The sequence below is a fragment of the Toxotes jaculatrix genome, chromosome 12 (assembly GCF_017976425.1).
Source record: "Toxotes jaculatrix isolate fToxJac2 chromosome 12, fToxJac2.pri, whole genome shotgun sequence".
Lineage (NCBI taxonomy): Eukaryota > Metazoa > Chordata > Actinopteri > Toxotidae > Toxotes > Toxotes jaculatrix.
The window spans coordinates 15,667,318-15,687,805 of record NC_054405.1 but is presented as its reverse complement, the minus strand read 5'-3'; the positions used below and the strand labels follow the sequence as shown (position 1 = coordinate 15,687,805).

Below are 20,488 nucleotides of genomic sequence, written 5' to 3'. Positions count from 1 at the left end.
AATTTGTTTTAAAGAATCCACTCAAATAAAAAAAATAGATATACCAACTTTGTATAACATTGTAGATGCTCTCATCAAAGCACCAAATGAGGAAATAGCTTTTGTTTATCACTCCAGTAGAGTTCCAGAGAGACTATACAAAGGTACTGCATTTGTCCTGGAGGCACCTTGCAGAAGCACCTTACAAAAATCTTTTTTGTTGGTTTTTCTTCCTCAACTTGGGAGTCGGGCAGTATCCCACCCCACAGGATATCTTTGACGAAATATCACTAGACAGGCCCAGAGTATCATATCTGACCCCACCCATGTCCTCCACCCAGAGTACCAGCTTCTCCCTCAGGCAAAAGCAATACAGCCCCCAAGCGAAGGCTGCGACGTTTTAAGAACTCCTTTGTTCCATTGTCCATCAAAGCTTTAAACAATAAGTTCACCAAAGGCACACAAGCTGCCTGTAATATTACTGTTAATCATTACTTATTTGTTTTACAGTTTTCAAGAACTCTTGTGCGTTTGTCCGTCAAAGTCTTCAAACAACAAGCTAGTCAAAACCATTAAAAACTGTTCTTTTTTTCATTATTTATTTAACTTCACACTGTACTTATTTATTCTGGATAAAGATACATTACCTGAAAGGAATGTGGTTTGTCAGGGGTAAAATGTGCGTGTATTATGCATTTTATTATTTGTTTGTTCAACAGCAGATACAATATATGTCCAAGACAAATTTCCTTCAGGACAGTAAAGTTTGATCTTTAATCTCTAAAGATTGCGTGACCTATTAAAGAGATTGGCAATGAGAAATAAATATATTCTATATCAACTGTATGTCCCCTTCCCTTATGTTGAATAGATCCAGGGTAAAGCAGTTTATTTGATGGTTCGGAGTCCATATTCTCTTGTAACCCCTTCCTGTGGCCTCCCAGACACACAATGTTTTATACTGGAACACTGAAATTAGGACATCCTGTGTTACATCACCAACAGAAAGGCTACATGAGAACAAGACTACGAGTGTGCAGCCACATAGGAGCTCTATTTAGGCACTTAGTGCTTTCAGCAAAATCCTAATGCCTGCAAGCTAACATGGCCACAGTGACAAATCTAACATGCTGATGTTTTGCAAGTATAATGTTTAACATGTTTGCCATGTTAGTTAACATGTTATCATGGTAATATTTATCAGTTAGCACCAAACACAAAGCAACAACCAATAGTTCTTGAGTAATTTTACTAAAAGCCAAAAATGTCAATATCACTGTGGCACTAGAGGAAAAGTCAGTGATCACTCAAACACAAGTGCCCTTCACAGATCCTAAAATCTGACCAAGACACTCCAACAGGCCGCAGGCTTGACCGTCTGCCCCAAACACTCACCCACTCAGCTGTGTAATTTAATTACCACCATCACCCATGCAGATGCAACAAGACATCGCAGCTCTAATGAGACAATTAGCTTGTACCATCTCAAAGCTTCGCTCCTCATTAGCGCTGATGGCTGTTGTGCACGTTGATGGCTCCAGCCCCGCCCTAACACTCAGACTGGAGACTTCTAGCCGCCACCAGCAGGTTTCTGTGGAGACTAATGGGTCATTAGAGTGAGACTGATGAGAGAGGTAAAAAGGCCTGAGCAACCTCTCCATCCACAGAGTATGAGGGAGAGAAAGGGAGGGAAACATACATTATGGCACATTAAGGTTCAACCAATTTGAATGCTGAAAGACCAAAATACTTATACTAATATTTCTAGACTGATAGCTGCACCTGTTCAGTTGCAAGGGAGAAACAGTGAAACACTTCACTACATTAAATAACATTTTTGTCTCAGATTTTTCAAAGTCTCAGTTATATCCACAAGATTTAATGAGAGTTTAAAGTGGCTGTTATATATCATCAAATTATTCAAGTTTCTCACTATAACTTAATTTTTAATCAAGTTTCTCAACATTATAAAGTATTCATAGGGTTTCAAAGTCTCTCTAAAGCAGTTCTTTGGCTAAAAAGAAGAAAAGTTACCTTCCTCAAAATACATATATTGTTTCGCTTATAGTATGTTTGTATATTATGAGTGGGAGAGACAAAGAGAAACACCACTGTCTCTCTCAGTATCTTAGTGATTTCTCTGCCCTTTCTATTAAAAGCACCTGAGCTCAGCAGTGATACTCTCTTCCTGCCTTTTTTAGCTGGATCCAGGCCTTTGTCCAGCCTCTGACGGACAGATACGGGGTCATGTTTTTCTGCATGAAGCTGCCAGGCAGAGAATTACTAAACAAACTTCTCTAAGAAGAGTAAGCTTTAAAATGTTAATTAAAAACCTGGTTCTTTACAATCAGCTTATTAGCTCTCATAAATCTTCCTTAATAAACATTCCTTCACTATTTCCCAGTAAAAAAGAAAATCAAGTTTTTCCAGCGGTGATAAAAGTCCATAAATACTTTCCTCCCCCAAAAAACCCAGATAGCAACACATAATGTAAATGTGTTTTGCATTACATGAAGAAGCATGCTTTTCATTCTTAACTCTTGGGGGAGCCAGAAAAGACTTAGGCTAAAGCCAGGTCCTTTTGTCCATGCGTGACCTACATTCTCTCACAATAGTGAAATGCCAACAGGGCTGTGTGTCTATTGATAGCTGCATTCTGGACTCTCTTGGGGAAATGGTCTAGAGAACGATTAAACTAGATTAGATTGCCGTTTATATTTGCAAGAGCTTTGAGTGGGATTTCAGTAAAGCCCTGCAATGAGACTGACGCTCACTAACTCAATGTGCAATGTTGGTCTTGGTCAATTTCTGCAACAATTTCTGCCATTTAAAAGGCCCATAAAGGCTGAAATATTCTTGCCCAAGGAGCACTGACAATGGAGTTATGTAGAAATCTGCAGTAATTTAACCAGAAACTTTACACGCAATGATCCCATTAAACAGTGTGCAATAAAGCATCATTCTATAAAGTTACACTCCCACATTTTTCTGCTTTGGAAATCATTTTCATCATAATGTAAATGCCAAAATCATGACAAAACACCTTAGGGCTGCAACTAATGACTATTCTCATCAATCTGCAGATTATTTTCTCAATTAATGTCAGGAAATAGTAAAAAAAAAAAAGTTTTATAAAGCAGAATGTGGTGTCATCAAATTTCTTGTATTTTTCTGAATAACTGTCCAAAACCCAAACATATTTAGGTTAGTATGGAATTAAAAGTAAAGAAAAGAAGCAAGTTCTCATTTTTGCTCCATTATCAAAATAGTTGATTTTTCTGAATTAATCAGCTCCAGAGCACATTTAGCTGTGCACGCTTAGCATTACATAATCTGCACATGTATTAAAGTTCTCCTCTAATGTTAGCAATTTATAAAGATGAATTTGACCTACAAGGCAAGTCAATTAATATGTCCAGGCATCATTGTATAAACACAAGAGGCAAAAAGAGTTGTTGACAGGAAATGAAGAATAAAATCTACGGAGAAAAATAAAACAGGAAAGAAAATAATTACAGGAAGGTGTGATAGGGATGGTAGAAAGAAAAAGAACACACAAACCCTCTAATAATTATGATGCAACAACAACAAAAACAAGAGCACCACTAAGCTAATTAAAAACCCATGGTGCAAACACAAGACAGCATTAGTAAACAACTATTTTTTCTTTGTTTCTCCCTGACTGCAGGAATAATCACACTAACAGAGTCTTGTGTTTACATGGGGCCTGTTGAATTTGCAGCATTGTTCTAATCATAGAGGACTGTGTGAGCATGGAAGCAAGGATGGTTAGTGTTATCTCATGTTATTTGTAGTTTTTGTGGACAACTGCTGTCACACTCTGTCATACACACATACACGGTCTGTACTCACACATCAGCAAGTATGATGAAAAGAAATGCACGAAAACATTTGACTGCAAGAACGCTTCGAGAGAAGTATTCTTTGTTCTGTCATGTGAAGTATTGTTATATTAAATTCCTCTGAGTGCTTATGTTTTATTCTGCTCTACTTTAATGACAGACCTGTTGGGTGCCTGTTCTGATATTGACATGCAATGTTTTTGAATAATTATATATGGCTTTGCAATGAATGCACTCAGAGTGAGATTGTATTTGTTTATATAAAAATAATAATAACATTTAAAGTAAGTGTTCACTCTCACATGCTAAGCTATCATGAATCTGTGATGTTTGATTCCTTCCAACAATTGTTTTTGGATGCCATATTTTTAATTTCCACTTCACTGTATGGAAAGGCAGTATGACATTGAGACAGCATTTTCTGCTGTCAAATTCCAATCTCAACATCATTTACATTTATAAAATTATTCTAAATATAAATGAAAATACATCAAAATAGGCTCATAAGTTTAAGGTATTACCAATTCCTGGTCATTCTTCTGGGTTATACAGACTGAGAGAGCATTTTTCTGTTCCCTAAATTTCAGAACATTTTTCTCTGATATCAGATTATACAAACTGACAATCTCTGAATCATCCGCATTGTTTTTTGACAGTTTTACTCTTTTAGTTAGTCACTCTTGTATATTTTTTTTCTTTTGTGAAGCAAAGTATAATCACATTGTACAACTTGCAGCATAATAACAACCAGTGAAGCCACAGCACTTGATTTAAGTCAGTCCATATTTTCTCTGACTTGAAGTTAATCGCTTTGCAGGCAGGCCCATGCAGGCAGAGTGCATTAGCTACAGATGGATCATGTAGATTTAAGGTAAGCCACTTACTGCTGAGTAGATTATTAGACTGGTGCACATTAATTTTTATTTTCACTTCTGCCCATAAGTCAAAAAAGGGTGATTGTATTAGGTGGGTGACAGGCTACGTCCTCTTTAACAGACAGACTGTTCTCCACCCACATAAAGAGATGGATGGCATGAATGATAGCATCAGTCCATCAAAGTTAAAACACATAGCACAACTCATCTGCACGTCACCATCATCAAATGTGTGCAGTTATTTTACCCCCATCTTAGCAAGGTAGCAGAAAGCAAAAGGCAAAATAGGGAACAAAGGCAGGATTTGGTAAGGTGCATAAAGCATGAAGAAGACTCGTGCATTGTGTTTTCATTTTGATGAACTTGCACTGAAGCTCACACTGGCCTGCATCTCACTGTGTGTGCATTCTTAAAGGCAGAAAATGAATTAGACTGTTACCATGACAACAGACAAAGTTGATCATTATGTGCCTACATGCCTGATGCCTATATATATAATTATTTAATTATTTATTTATTTGGCTCCTTACAGTGATCTAACTGTCAATACTGAGTACATTCCAGGTATGATTTTATTTTTATTTTGTTTAGGCTGTATTTATACATGCTTGGTAGCAGAGTAGCTCTGCAGTATAAAAACTGCATCACCAGCAGGTTTCCCTTCCTACAATATTTTGTTTATTGTTCTATAATATGTGGACTTGCTGTAGCTGGAAGCTCTCGGGAAGGGTTCAGACCCTAGCCTCTAGCACCATCTCCAGCATGAACCAAATATCTATGTTTAAGTGTGGTTTTTAACTAGCAGCAGACGCCAGGGGCATCTTTGTCTCAAAATCTCTCCATGGATATCTATAGGAGATGTCAACATGTACCATGAAGTTTCATAAGATTACAGACACACTGTAGGGAAGTAATAATTAACGATGATACTAATATTACAATGATACTTGCTGCATGGTATGAGAAAGAAAACAGTTATGATCCAGGTATCACAGAAACACTTTAAATTCTTATAGGTATTTGCAACAATATGGGTCAAAGTCTTTACATTAGAATGTTACACAATGGGTGTTTAAAGGTCAAAAATATTATTGTGACAGCACAAATTCTTTACTATGTTTTAAATAGTTCAACAGGATGATAGACTGCTGGTTACTTTGGTTTTCAAGGTGTGAAAACAGTATGTTTTCAGATATTGTAGAGGATAAAATACAGGTTAGGTGTAGCTCATATATTATACCAACACAAATATAGTTGGCTTTCCTTTTAGGAAACGTTATAATTAACATTTTTTTACATCAGCACCGTTGCTGACATAAAAGGGGTTGTACCTCAGTCGGCCAACACTGTAAGCAACCGACGTCACCATATATTAGCTAGCTAGCCAGTTGTTTTGAGAGAAGAAGAAAAGGGCTACAAGCGGAAGAAACACCGTTTTTGGTTTCGGATAGTATTCGATTTATGGTCTTGGTTTTCTTTTTTAAAAACACATTTTGAATAATGTCGACCCCGGCAAGGAGACGGCTTATGAGAGATTTTAAAAGGTATCGCAGCGTTTTGGCAGTCATCTCTTGTGTTTGTGTGGAGCTAGCAGCGTTAGCCGATGGAGCTGTCGGTAGCTAGCTTAGCTTAGCGTTAGCTGCTGGTGTGAAAATAATATTGCATTTAAGGCTGGACTGGAGTTGTTGTGACATAAATGTGTTAATTTAAATGGTTTCTCACGGCATCTGGCGTCTATAAGATTGACAAAGACTCTATTGGTTACTTTCAGTGTTATTTGAATAAGGCTGATATCCGAAGAAGGCTGTTTGGCTCTGCAGTGTTTTATACCCAGGGGATAATGTTAGTCTTGCTGTCTTTTTATTTTTCCTGGCTAGTTTGTTTTTCTTTTGTTCCGGTAGGTGCAGTTTCAGTTAGCCGAGGTTACTTGAGGTGGATTAAATTTGCATGGACACAGGCTTGTGGACGTATAATCAAACCCTTTGTCTTGGTTTAACTGGCCCCGATCAGAAACTAAATGTGAAAGGATTTATCTTAATTACTCGGCGCAGCCTGCAAAGCTCTGGGTTTTAATTCTGCTGGTTAAAAGGCAGAAGCATTCAACCAGCCAGCTATCGTGGTGGTTTCAGTCCACCTTTGCTCAACGTGGCGTGCAGGTGTTGCACAACTCGGAGTGTGTGGTCCTGGGGTGCTCCATCTCAGCATATGTGGCTAGATATGTGCCTGCCATCTTTCCCCTCTGGTGTTCCTAAATTCACTGTTAGTATAGATAAACAATCCATACATCGTTTTCATGTAAATTATGTTGTCAAACTTGTGCTGTGAAGACAAGAAGAATATGTTTGGGTTTCTGGGGAGAATCACACCTGGCAAGTGGCTGCTTGTAATACCTGATATCCCCAATCTGTTGTCTTGTTCCATATGGCACCCCACAGTAGGTGTGTGTTAGTCTGTTACACACACACACCTGTCAATGGAAAAAAGATGCTAAGCTATTCTACTAAGAACAGCCGACAAACCAGGGGTATAAGGTGTCACTGTAACTCAACTCTGCTGTGCCAGTCCCCAGGTGGTAAACTGTAACACAGTGAGGCAAGGAAAACACAATGGCACATTCCTGGATCAGCCCTGTGTGTCCACACCAAGGCAGGCTGATTGAACTCAGCCCTGTGTGATGTTGCCTAACCTGTCTTGTTTGATCTGAAAGTCAAATTATTCGTACAATATTTGTCTTGAAACTTAGCTATGAACAGCAACACGTTTGATGTTTTGGCTCAGTACTTTGGACGTGAAATGACACTTTGCAGTTGAAGTGCTGCTTAAATAAGATTCAGATTTCAGATTAGAGTCTGTAAAGAATGACTTTCATTTCTTCTCCAAATGTATTTTTAGAAGCGACTGACATTGTGAAACCAGCAACTATCACCTCACACTTCAGTACCTTCGCTTTAGTTTTACTCTGCCTTATTTTGTGAGGATTCAGCCATATAATAGCTTACAGTCATTTGTGAGCTTGTCTTCCTTGGGTTGAGAAATTTGAGCAATATTTTTTTAATTTTAAAGCTACTTTAACTCAGAGTGTTTCGCTCTGTAGCCCCTGTTGTTTCACTAAAGCTAGATAATTTCTGGCAGAACTTAGTCAGACAAGTTGTATATGTACACCAGTTACTGAATTTACTCCATAATATGACAGGTTTCCTAGACCGCATTGTTTTTGGTGTGTTATTAATAACTACCCATTAACCTGTTGCCTATTTTTTCCAATAATCAATTATTTGATCTGTAAAATGCCAGAAATTTGTGGGGAAAAAATGTTTGTTCCAGTTTCCCACAGTCCAAGTTGACGTCTTCAGATGTCATGTCTGACTAACAGTCCAAAACACAAAGCGGTTCATTTCAGAAAATTATGAAACAGAGAAGCACAGCAAAGTCCCCCATTGCAACCAAACAATTTTTGGTGTTTGGTTTTTTTAATATATAAGGTTTACCCAATTAGTCAGATATCAAAATAGATGCCAGTTTATTTTCTGGTGATTGATACAAAACCACCACACACCCTGCCCCTAACCCTCAAGACTGCTGCCCACTACTTCCCTAATCTGCTCTCTGCAGACTGGTCAGTCATCCCCAGTTTTCAAGTAAAATAAAGTAACTATCAGTCTGTGTAGTCGGGAAGTTGAGTGGAGCATCAATCCACCAGCGGATGGAGCTCAGGCAGATTACGGTAAATGAGGTTAATTGCAGTGGGTCTGTCTGCAGCTAGGGACTTAGACAGATCGACACATACACACAGACACACAAATCAGCCTACCTTGTTTTATGGCTGTAAGCTCTTATTAAACCAGCTTTTATGCTAGGCGTCGGATTGCAGGCCTAAATAGTCTGCTGTGATTCCGGACTTGGCCTACATGTGCTGGTGATCTGAAGCGAGACCTTTAATGTGACACAGTAATGTAGCCTGAGTTACAGCAAGGGAGCCAGCAAAGTAAATTGTAGTCTATTACATGCTGTGTTTGTCATGTTGGCTCAAGCCACTAGAGACCTGTTTTATAGCCTGCACTGATCAGTAGTTTAACTAGTGGCTAGCGTTGTCTGAAACTATTTTATAATGTTGACCTGCAACATCTGTTTTAATTTGTTGATGTCTTTGTTGCTGTGGCATTTTTGCACTTCACTTTATAGAGATCACCTTTCAGTCAAGCAGCGTGGGGCAGGTTTTCGTGTGTAGCTGGAAATAATAATTAATTAAATTATTGATAAATCCATCTATGATTATTTTGGGGTCTGTGAGTTAGGGAAAGTTACGGATTTTGGACTGTTGGTCATCCAAAACACCAAAACAGGCATTTTGGAGACTTCACCACAGACCCCCAAGAGTTGCAGTGCTACATTTAAGCAGCTAATCCTCATATTAGTAAAACCAACACATCTGCATTTTATCCTCATAAACTGTGTAAACAGTTACATGATTATTACAACAGTTTCTGACTAATTTTCTGTGAATCAAAAAAAAACATTTAGACTCTGTTTCTTTGGATTTCATGTTGTGGGGAGCTTGACTTCCTGTAGCTGACATGTCCTTTTCTGTCTGATACTGCTCCTTATGACTGCCCAGTTGGTCTGTTTATTCCAAACACACCAGTGTTGCTGCTGCTTCAAATGTAAAACACATCACTTCCTCTGCACCAGACTGTTGTTTTTCCTGGGAAAAGAACAGACACTGTGTCCCCCAAGCTTTAATGAACTAGTCTACAGTGTTTCATATAGGTCAGAGATGGAGAGCAACAAAACAAACATTTACTGATAGAAAAACATCAGGGTGCCTCTACTTCATCTGCGGTTTATCCAGATGTCCTGCTCGTGACGTTATACAGGAGTCATTTTAGTTGAAGGTCAACACAGTGTCTAAAGGGCTTTATACCATCAGGGCTTTGATGCTCATGGTGCAGCAGTGCTTCAGATGAGTGTTAATGTTATAGCTTATGTTAACTGACATGTGACAGCAGGGTGGACTCTGTGCACTTGATCCTACAAGCCTGTCTGTCCACTGAGGTCCTGTTGATACAGCAGTTTGTGTTTTGACTGATAATTATCCTTCAGTCAAGGTGTTAATTAAAATCCTCACGCTCTCTCGCATCCTTGTCTCTCTGTTTCTCCCCCTCCTTCATCTTTTCCTCCCGCATTTATTTCTTTTCCTCTCCCCTGGTCTTTATTGCTCTCCATCTTTCCTGTTTATTTTTCTCTCTCCCTCTTTTTTCTTTCTTCTCACCTTGTTTCCTCCTCTCTCTCTTTTGTCCCTTTCTTTGTGCCTTTCTTGCCATATGTCTTTCTCTTACCATGTGTCTTTCTCTCCTTCTTATCCAGACTTCAAGAAGATCCTCCCACCGGTGTGAGCGGAGCACCATCAGAGAACAACATCATGCTTTGGAACGCTGTTATTTTTGGGTGAGTCATGCTCTAAATCCAACTCCGCCCTGCCGTCTTTACTGTTCTCCTGTGATTGTGATGCACAGATTCCCCCTGTAACCTACCCCGTTGCATTCTCGTTCTCCACCTTCTCCTGCATTTTAAAAATATTTCTGATTACAGCCCAGATTGTGGCAGAGAGCAGTCTGGAAAATCAGCATGTAGGGACTTGGCGGGTGATTGATGGAAGAACAGGCTGAGAGACACTCTTGAGGCTAGAGTTGATGGGAAAAGGAAGGAGGAATAGATAAGACCAAACACAAAGAGGGACTTCTTGCAGACGTGTCCATTGGTGTATAATTTAAAGTGCATTTGAAAGAAAAGAGAATCATAAAAAAGCAAGAAGGAACAAGCCTTTATTAAACTGAGAAGTACTGGTGGTATGACATTCACAAGTCAATGCAAAAAGTAATAAAACATCATGAACACAAGCAAATTGGAAGCCCAACAGAAAGAAACAAGGTGTAACAAAAAAAAAACAGGGAATAACACATTGGTTTAAAATAAAAATAGACTTGCTAATAGTTCCTCACCTAACTCAAAGGCCAAAGAGGAAGCTTCTAGAAATGTAAAATGTGAAGGCAGCTGTTTTAATTGGCCCCTTAACACAGACTGTGTGAATGTGAGGAGCTGAGTAAATAAAGACTCAGGTGTCTGTGTAGAGCATGTCCTTGAAGTATAAATGGTAATGGTTCTGTTTTCTACAAGCCAATGTCGTACTGGTAGAAGTGGGGATTTTTGGAATTTTGGAACTATTTTTATTTCTCTCTCTCTGTCTCTCTCTCTCTCTCTGTCTCTCTCTCTCTCTCTCTCTCTTTGCCTTCTGCAGGCCTGTGGGGACACCATTTGAAGATGGTGAGTTCTCCATTTTGATTTATCTCGTCCTTAAAGTGTACTTTCAGTCAGAGCGTTGTTCAACCTCTGGATATGATTTAACTTTCTCCTACACTGTTATTATTGTAGAGTTGCATTATTCAGTCCATCTATTACAGCTTTCTGGGCTGCGTGTTGCAAAAACATGGAAGCTGAAAGTCTGAGCATGATGGCAGGTTATGCATCCAAGCAATCAATATGACTGAGCACCAAATCACACACTCAGAAACATCCCTGCACCTATAAATAAATAAAGTACTATATCAATATAAGTTGAAAAAGGGTTTTTAACTTATTTCAATTTAAGTTTTAGAAGTATTTTAACAACAAACAAATTCATTTGCGCTAAATTAAATTACCGAGCAGTTTGCTTTTGGGCCGACACATTTTTAGAGGTTATGGCTCTAAACACAAACAGATTAGATTTGTAATTTTATGGTGACAATGAGTTTAAAGAGCTGCCTTTCAGGTCTGAGGCTGTTTTAAAGGTGTTCACATTTATATTGAATGAGCATTGGGCAACGGGACAGTGATATCAGATTAGATGATACAATTTGAATCATCATCACAACTATCAATAGCCATATTTTCTTATGTTAAGAGATATTACAATATAACAAATGTATGAAAAATCACATAAAAAACTCTGTAACCATCAATTCTTTAAAGCAATGACTGACATCAGTACCAGTAATCGAGTAGCTGAACACTAAATGTTAACAAACTGGCAGTTCTGCTGTATAACACATACAATACAGGAGACACACACACACATAAATACGGAGACACCCACTTTTTCTGCTTGTAATTATGACTCAGGTCAGGCATGAGAAGTGCTGACTCGGGGTTTACAGTTTTCTCTTGTTAGTTATTTAGCCTGCAGTCCACATCTGTACCTCAGTGAAGGACTAGCTTGTCTTTCTAGTCGAGCCTGTGGTATTTTTAGTAACATACTTGTTTTTCTTGCTTTGTCTGACCTCCTTGATAGAATAGAATAGAATAGAATAGCATAGAATAGCATAGAATAGACTTTGTTATTGCACAGTCATGTGCAACGAAATTAGGATGCTCTGACCATTACAGTGTGCATAAAATAAATTAGCAAGGTAGAAGAAATTCACCGAATAAATTCACAATTATAAAAAATAGATCAGATTCTAAAGTATAAACAAGGTGCAGCATAAAAAGCGACATGGTGCATTTAACTTGAGCTTATTGTTCTGTGGAAGTAATATTGCACTGCAAATGTGGTACAATATTGCACAAGAGAGGGAATAATATTGCACAAGAGAAGGATACATTGCAACTGAGGAAAAGTCATTGTCCCTTCATACCTCTATTCTCCTCACAAAATTACTTGTGTGCACCCCTCAACACTCTCTCTCCCTCTTTATGTCTTTCTTTCTGGCTCTCGCCTTCTCGCCCCTCGTTCTGTGTCACTGCAGGAACATTTAAGCTTCTGATAGAGTTTTCCGAGGAGTACCCAAACAAGCCTCCCACAGTTCGCTTTGTGTCCCGAATGTTTCACCCAAATGGTAAGTGGTGCAGCTGCTCAAACACTCGTTCACTTTTCTAAAACCAAGGATTTTAAAATTTCCGCATTCGCTTTATTCATAACCAGCATCTACAGCTTCCATTTATTTGTGTATGACGTACAAGATGCTTGGGCTTGGGGATGTAGCACGGTTTGTGCCTCCATTATTTCAAGGTTTAAAGTTCCTCCTTTCCTCCTCATTCAAGCAGTTTCCTCCCATTCATCTCCTTTCCCTCTCCATGATGAAATGAATTTAGTAGGTTACATCAGACTGGCTGTATACTCCAAACAAGAAAGATTTTGTGACTTTGTAAAAGATCTTTCAAATGCATATTATATCATTTGAATTCGTGTGTTGTATTTTCTGATTTCTGATTCCTCCTTTTAACTTCCTGGGGGACTTGCTTTTTTTTCACAGGGCTGTTGTCGTCTACATTGTGACAACACAGCACATTTGGAGTAAACCTCTAGCTGGATTCATCTGCACTATCTGTTTGCTGATTTGTTGTACATTCTGCATTTGCTAAACCTAAAGATATTTATCTCAGTGACACTGGTACAGAGACATAATAAATTGAGTCATGATGTTGATCTCTGTGGTCTGAAGCTTGTCTCTCTGTTTTCCAGTTTATGCAGATGGCAGTATATGTTTAGACATCCTTCAGAATCGCTGGAGCCCCACATATGATGTGTCGTCCATACTCACCTCCATCCAGGTTGGTTGGTTGGTTTGACGGCCTTTACACGACGTCCACAAACATGGTCCATCTGGCAACTGTAGCTGTAGTTTTAGGATTTTTTTTTCTTGTTTGTTTTTTTTTGCTAGTGAATGGCATTTATGGATGCATTGGACTGGTTGAAATACATGGGGTATTGTCTTAGTTGGTGTATCTCAAATGCTTATGTGAACACAAAACAAGAAATATTTTCTACTTTAGAAGTCCTTCCTATAGATTTGTAGCATAAAATGTGATGTGAATTATTAAACAAGACGTTTGCAGATGAGACTCCTGCGTTTGGATGGGTACGTTTCAGATGGGATCATTTTTACTGAACTTTAGATAACTTATTTTGGTGGATGCTAAATTATTAAATGAAATGGGTTTTTTTTAGTTGATTATTCCTTTTCATGTGTAAATTGATGTGAAATATAGCCTGCGTTTTCTGTTCCAAAGGGAGAGAAAGACATCAGGGGTGAGAGATTAGAAAAAATAATATTCCAGAGTAGTAAATGCGTTGATCTGTTTGCTCTCATAAATTTGGTATATGTATATTTTGTGTGTACATTGTATGCAAAAAAAATCTGTCCTGGTATTTTAATGCTGCTCCACAGGACAAATGGATTTTTGAATTACTGATCTTCTTTTCCACAGTCGTTGCTGGATGAGCCAAACCCCAACAGTCCAGCCAACAGTCAGGCTGCACAGCTCTATCAGGAAAACAAGAGGGAGTACGAGAAGAGGGTGACGGCCATCGTGGAGCAGAGCTGGGTAGACGTCTGAGCTTCTCTCACTCTTTACTCCTTCCTCTCCATCACCCCTCTTCATTATCCCCGTACTTCAGTCTCTCATTTTTTACCTCATTAAGAAAAAAAAAACAAACAAAAAAAACAGCAACTATATCAGAAGAACTCAAGTGCCACCCTGAAAAAAAAGGAAGAATAAAAAGACATCCAGAGAACAACCAAACCAGAATGGACATTAACTTGCTTGCCAATACATCTGAGGAAAACGAGGGAGGGAAATCAATCTTATGTTTGTGTTTCTTGTCCTTAATTTTACTTTTTTTATTGCATGATGTGAAATAAGTTATTGCTAACAGAATTTGTAATATATCTTTGTTGTTTGGTTGGATTTGGTTGAACTGTTAGTGTTTGAGTTTTACAGATTTTGTTTTTTTCCTTTGGAAATTTTCCTTCAGCGTTCAGCATATTTCCATGGAAGAACCCAGAAATGCCTTTTCAGAGTTGGTACCATCATTATTCTTCAAGTTAGCCACAGATGCAGCTGATAAAGAACAATACTTGATCTGTTCCAGCATATCTCTGTTATTTTAAGACACTGCAGGTTTGGGCTCACAGACGTCACAGGCTATAACAACGCCAAGTCTCTCTTGCACTGATGAATCATGACTCCTTGGCTCGCCCAGCTCTGAGCTTTTATTTTAATCATTTCTTCTCCAAGATAGACAGTGATAGATGTTAGAGAGTGTTATGAGAAAGTAAATATTAACTCTAGGATGTTACGGGATTAGCTTGGACTGCAGATCCCAAAGTGCAGATCAGGGTTAGTTGAAAAGGCTGTGAGAATCCCGTCTGAATTAAGGAAATACTGTATTCACTTCAGTCAATGTTTGATTTTCCTCAAGCTAATTGAATCAAGTCTTACTGTCTTTCTTTATAAAAAAAGTTTTCAAAATGTATGCAGAGCATAGCAGCCCATGAGCTAAGGAATTCAACAGTTCCTGTTCTTACCAGTATGGTTAAATCATGGCTCTCAGGGCTTGAGCAACTGAAAGAGCGAGTTGCTCTCTTTATTAGTTATCGTAGTCCATAATTTAAGAACATGTAGGGTAAATGCAGGACTGCATTTAAAAACCAGAGCTGGACTGTTCTCCGCTCCCTCTCCTGACAGCTCATCTCATGCTTGCGCCCACATGGTTTTCTAATTTCACCGCCACACAAAGTAAATGACTTTCAAATGCTTTGTTGCTGGTGACGCGTGTCCGCCTGAATGAAGTGTCGGTGCTTTTGATCCTTCTCTTAAAATGACAAGGCTGACATACAAATTGACAAAACAAGCTGAGGATAAAAGCAGTGCTGCTCAGTGCTTTATACTTTTTTTTTTTTTTTTTTGCTCTAAATGAGAGCAGTGAAGTGGAGGATTGACAGCAAAGTGCAACAGAGACGACCACACTCGCATACAGTTCAAACCCTGCTTCAACAGTGTGACATCTGCAGCTTTCCTTAAGTTCTTTTCATGCCTGCATTTGTCTTCTGTTTTATTTGTATGTGATTGTATGTACCCAATTGAAAGACCACTTGAGTATAAATTCATGACTTAACCCTGCCCAACTCCAGCTAAATAATCAACAGAAGACATTGTCATAAAATGAGAGTTCCTCTTTTCTGATGGCAGTAAAGGTCATATTGTGGTTAGTGACTTATTTCACCTAATAAGCAGAAGGGATATGTTATAAAAAATTTTGTGAATTAAACAAAAAAATGTATACTTATAACAATATGCTGTATAAACATAATAAAACACATTTTTCAGACTTTGAGACAGGTTTTGCTCGTGATTTATTTTTGCGGTGTTTAAAGTGTGTTCTTGAATAGAAGTTTACCTTTTTGGTCTTCCCATCAATGAATACATCCATTCATTCCTTTCTTACTACCTCATCAGTAAAATTCACGAAGTCTATAATTGTTTCACACAGCATAGTCCGCTATGAAGTAATGTGAATCATATGTTCAGTCTGTCAACATCAACAGTGGAACTGTTCAGATACACATGTAATGTTAATACTGATTCTTTGTTTGTTTTTCTGCTTTTAGGGGGTCTCCATCATCACAACACTTGTTAATTCTCCATGTTTCTTCAAGCTAAGGGTCCCAAAATCACTGCGACCTTCAAAAATCAGAACAGAGAAATTACTTTTTTTTGTGCTTGATTACGCAGGATTAAAATATTGGCTGCAATCAGAATTTGTTATGTTTCTCTTTGTTACGCTGAAGGACAGTCTACAGCTAAAAATGTGGACAAGTACTGACGTTTTATTCCATTTTTGTAAAGCCATTTGAATAGATAGCTAGACAATGTGTTGTGATTTAAAGTTCTGTGAAAGTGCAGCTTCACTCAGAGTTACTCTACCCTAGGTTTTGCCCTTCAGCCTTTTTGGTATTTGCCTGAAATGTGTGAGGTGACGACAGGAGAAAAGTTATGCCCTAAAGATTGTCTCAAACGGCATCAAAGTCATCTTTACATCATTCTCAGGGAAAAAAAAGACAAAATATAGTTCTGTGTAAAGAAAACGCAAGTCTTTTATTGTGCTCCAGACAGGGACATGAGGATGGGATCCAGTGTCATATTGCATCTGAACTTTTATAAAAACACTGAAAACAATTAATACACTTATAAAAAGGAAAAACAACAATGTAGAGATTGACGGGCAGTGAAGCTCAAAGTCAAAACATCTGTAAACTGCCTCTATATAAGTAAAATGCTAAAAAAAAAACATCTTTCTGCATTACATTAAAAAAAAAAAAACATTATTGGTGTTCACACTCATAACGTCCATCATAAACAATGTAGGACGGTAAGAAAACCACAGAAATGTGGTCCGATGTAACAAGCACAGCCTGTGTGTACGTATCAGCTAAGTCCCGTCAGTTTTGATCCGATACAACCAGAAGAGACGATACAGGTGAGCCGGTCATCGACCCTGTGGCAGAAGAGAGAAACACATGAGGATTTTTTTTCCTATAATTTAGACATCTGTGTGTCTGTGTGTATGTGTGTATGTATGTGTGTATGTGTGTGTGTGTATGTGTCCACAGTCTCACCTGTTGCTTCTTCATAATTTCGTCTCTTGTCTTGAAGACTGGTGCGTCTTCCACCACGATACCTTCAGCCATTTCCTTCACTTTGTCCAGAAGCTCTGTGCTATAACTGTTGATAACAAGACAGAGTGAGACAAGCTGATGCACAACTGTGAAAAAAATTCAATTGCTTCATATCATGCTACTGTTATTGCCCCACAGTTCCTTGATTTAAAAATGTGAGCTCCTCATCACCATCACAAACATCCTGTACAGCTGCAGTCTTCACTGAGCCTTGTAGTTGTTTAGCGTTTTACGGACGCAGGGGGCAGCAGTGAGCCCACCATGTGTTGAGCACATGAAACGAAGAAGAATCCGCACTCGAAAACATTCACGAACAAGCCGCACTCAGGTACGTTTTGTGACTTATCAGAGGTAACATCAGACAAGATGTTTAACTTTTAGAAGAGGAATGAATTCCATTGCGAGGACTAACTGATAGTTTTGGAAAATATTTCTAAAGTAAGCTTAAACGACACCGTTAAAGTCAAGCTAGTCTGAACTCTGCAGCTCTGCTCAGGTTCAACCTCCTGGACTGAGGAGCTTTAGCAGCTGTGGGGTGGTTTAATACCCTCCAGCTCAGGACAAAAAGAAAACAAAACATACACACAAATACGTGTCCGATAAAGGGCGCATTTGTATTAAACTATGGCGGTCATAAAAACAGCTTGTGTTCACGCACCGACAGCCGAGGAAGACGTTGTTGGCCCAGACCATGGACAGAGAGAGCAGCTGATCCCGCTGCTCGTAGTCCTTCATGTTCCGCAGGATGAACTCCCTCCTGGCCTCCCACTGCTTGTCACTCTCCCAGTAACCTCGAAACGTTTCCACTTGTTCGGCCAGAGCTCGGTTCTGTTGAATAAAATCATCCACGTCCAGGGCAGACATCTTGCTCTTCTCTCCGGCCGAGTCAACGAATGCGTGTTTCCTGTCTTCGAAGCGGGTCTGAGAACTTGTTCAGCGAAGCGTGTTCCCTACAGCGCCACCCAGTGGTGGAGGTGGAAGTTACGACCTGCACAGTGATGTCAGTAAACTGTCGCAATACATTACATGTAAAAGTCCTGTATTGAGTAGCTTATTAAAACTAAAATTACAAAAGCAGTAATGCTATCATTACTCCTGTGATCCTTCCCTACTGTGACGTATCAAAATGTGGGTTAAAATTAAAGTAGTTGCCCCTCACTGCCTTTAATGGCTGCCAGTGAGCCATGCAGATTTAGGCTTCTCAGGCTTTTATATAAGCTTTGTCCTTCTGTTTCTTGTTTTCCCAGAAGATATAAAACTCACACACACACACACTTTCATTTTTCTGCCTTCTTCATATGAGCAACACCCTCATATGAGCCAGCCTCTGTTGGCACTTGGCCAGCCTGCCAGGAATATGATCAGAGAGAGACACTGGACTTTTAACCTCCAGTCTATGTAAAGAGGCTTAAGGACAGTCATTCATGCTTACAGATATGCACACACACACACACACACACATACATACACACTGATACAGCAGAGTGGAGGATTTGGGGCTTGTTTTGACATGAAGTCATTCATATGCAAAGGAATTCCAGAGGAAGGCAAGCCAACATAAAGTCAGAGGGACAGACAGACCAGCTCACTGCTCCATCACTGGTTTTGTTTCCACAGCACAGTAAAACCCGATTTAACTGTAAATCACTATCGAAGGCCCAATTACCACTGTCTTGGGTCTTGGTCTTGGGTAGTCTGATCATGAAGGGGACAACTCTAAGTACTGGTGTGAATGCACCCAAGGACTCTCATGGAGATCAGATCACTCAGACCACATTCTGAACCAAAGGCTATGATTTGCTGTGAACTCAAAATGAATTCACTTTCCTTTAAATTAAAGAATGGAATAATCCCAAAGAAATTAGCTTTTTATTCTGAACAGAAATAAATAATCAGCATGCCAGAGACTTGCTTATGCTTTAAAATGGCAGAATGGAAACTGGAAACTAAAAGTAGAGACTTGCCAAAAAACTGTAAAGATGATCATTGATACAATCAAAATGATACAAATGTTATTATTATTATTATCACAGTAATTTTAAAAGGCTTTATATAATACACATGCAAATGTTTAAATTAGACACACAAAAAACAAACACTTGCAAGCAGTACATCTTTTTTTATATGTCAGTTTTTTTAAAAACCTGAAATTAGTTTCACAGCAGCTGTAAAGGAGCAGTAGAGGCAGCCAAAGAGAGACTGAGCAGGTTGAAACAACAGTCAAACATGCAAGGATGAAATAATGTCTGTGCAGATCCAGACAGGAGTCTTTTTCTTTTTTTTTTTTTTTTTAAATGTGCAGCCTGACAGGTTTGGTGATGAAAGCTGATAAAAGGACTGTCTTTCCTTTAGAAATATACAGCATTCATTCTCAAATATAAATCTGAGGAACACCACAGGCGGAAACCAAACTCCAGGCTCCATGCCCCCCCGGTGAGCTGCAGGTGTAAATTTGTGTTACTGTTTAAACATAAAACCCTTTGAAAAACACCAGCATACCAGCTCAGTTAGCTTTGATATACTAAGCTGGAGGCCAAGAAATCAAACAGCTGGCCAGGGTTTTTTTTGTTGTTCATTTATGATCTTCTTGCTGTAGGTCTAAGCATGAATTTTCATTTGCTTTTAAAAGTTGATTCAAATTGCTCAAAGGAGCGAAAGAAACTGGAGACCATCTTTCAATGGGGTCACACCAGCAGCAATGCCTGTCAGCATGTTGATGTTCTGAGCCATGAGTACTCAGCAGTCATTACTAGCCTAAATTATTACATGAGTACTCAATACACATATGTTGGATCACACTCATCTTCAATCTCAGCCTTCATTTTCATCTCAGGTACAGACCTGCAAAGTTTAGTGACTGCGTCTTGCACGGTTGTGATGCTATTGCGGTGACAAAATCTGTCCACAGACAGACAAAGTAGTCAAAACTACCACTGTGGTAGTTCACAGTAGGTGACTCTAGGACCACATTTTGCCATGATGGCACACACACACACATGCACAGATTTACAAGATTAGTACACTACCAGCCTGTTGCGGCTGGTAACAATTTCAGCTTTGCCAGGTTTCTCTGGGTTTACAACAAATTCGGATTTCAATTTCTGAGCAACCCCAAAAAAAGGAGGCCGGGTGGGGGGGGGGGTTAAACATCACACAGATGTTTCAGCTTCATCTTGTTTTCCATAGAGGTCTGAACATTGTAATTCTATTTCCACAGAGTGTCAGTTTACTACAAGTGGTTACAAAACTTCTTCCCAACAGGCCATGCTCTCCT

General features: G+C 39.0%; 2 protein-coding genes across 2 annotated transcripts; one reads left to right on the top strand and one right to left on the bottom strand.

Moving 5' to 3' along the window:
• Positions 1-6,087: 6,087 nt before the first annotated feature.
• ube2b (ubiquitin-conjugating enzyme E2B (RAD6 homolog)) lies at positions 6,088-14,251 on the top strand. Its single transcript, XM_041051766.1, has 6 exons — positions 6,088-6,261; positions 10,082-10,162; positions 11,013-11,038; positions 12,502-12,591; positions 13,218-13,306; positions 13,964-14,251. Exons 1-6 carry the CDS (start codon positions 6,218-6,220, stop codon positions 14,090-14,092), a joined length of 459 nt encoding a protein of 152 aa, XP_040907700.1. The 5' UTR covers positions 6,088-6,217; the 3' UTR covers positions 14,093-14,251.
• A 2,363-nt stretch (positions 14,252-16,614) lies between these two features.
• cdkn2aipnl (CDKN2A interacting protein N-terminal like) lies at positions 16,615-18,115 on the bottom strand. The gene is made up of 3 exons (XM_041051794.1): positions 17,873-18,115; positions 17,155-17,260; positions 16,615-17,033 (listed from the first exon to the last, which is right to left on the bottom strand). The coding sequence occupies exons 1-3, from the start codon at positions 18,076-18,078 to the stop codon at positions 17,025-17,027; spliced, it is 321 nt and encodes a 106-aa protein (XP_040907728.1). The 5' UTR covers positions 18,079-18,115; the 3' UTR covers positions 16,615-17,024.
• Positions 18,116-20,488: the final 2,373 nt, after the last annotated feature.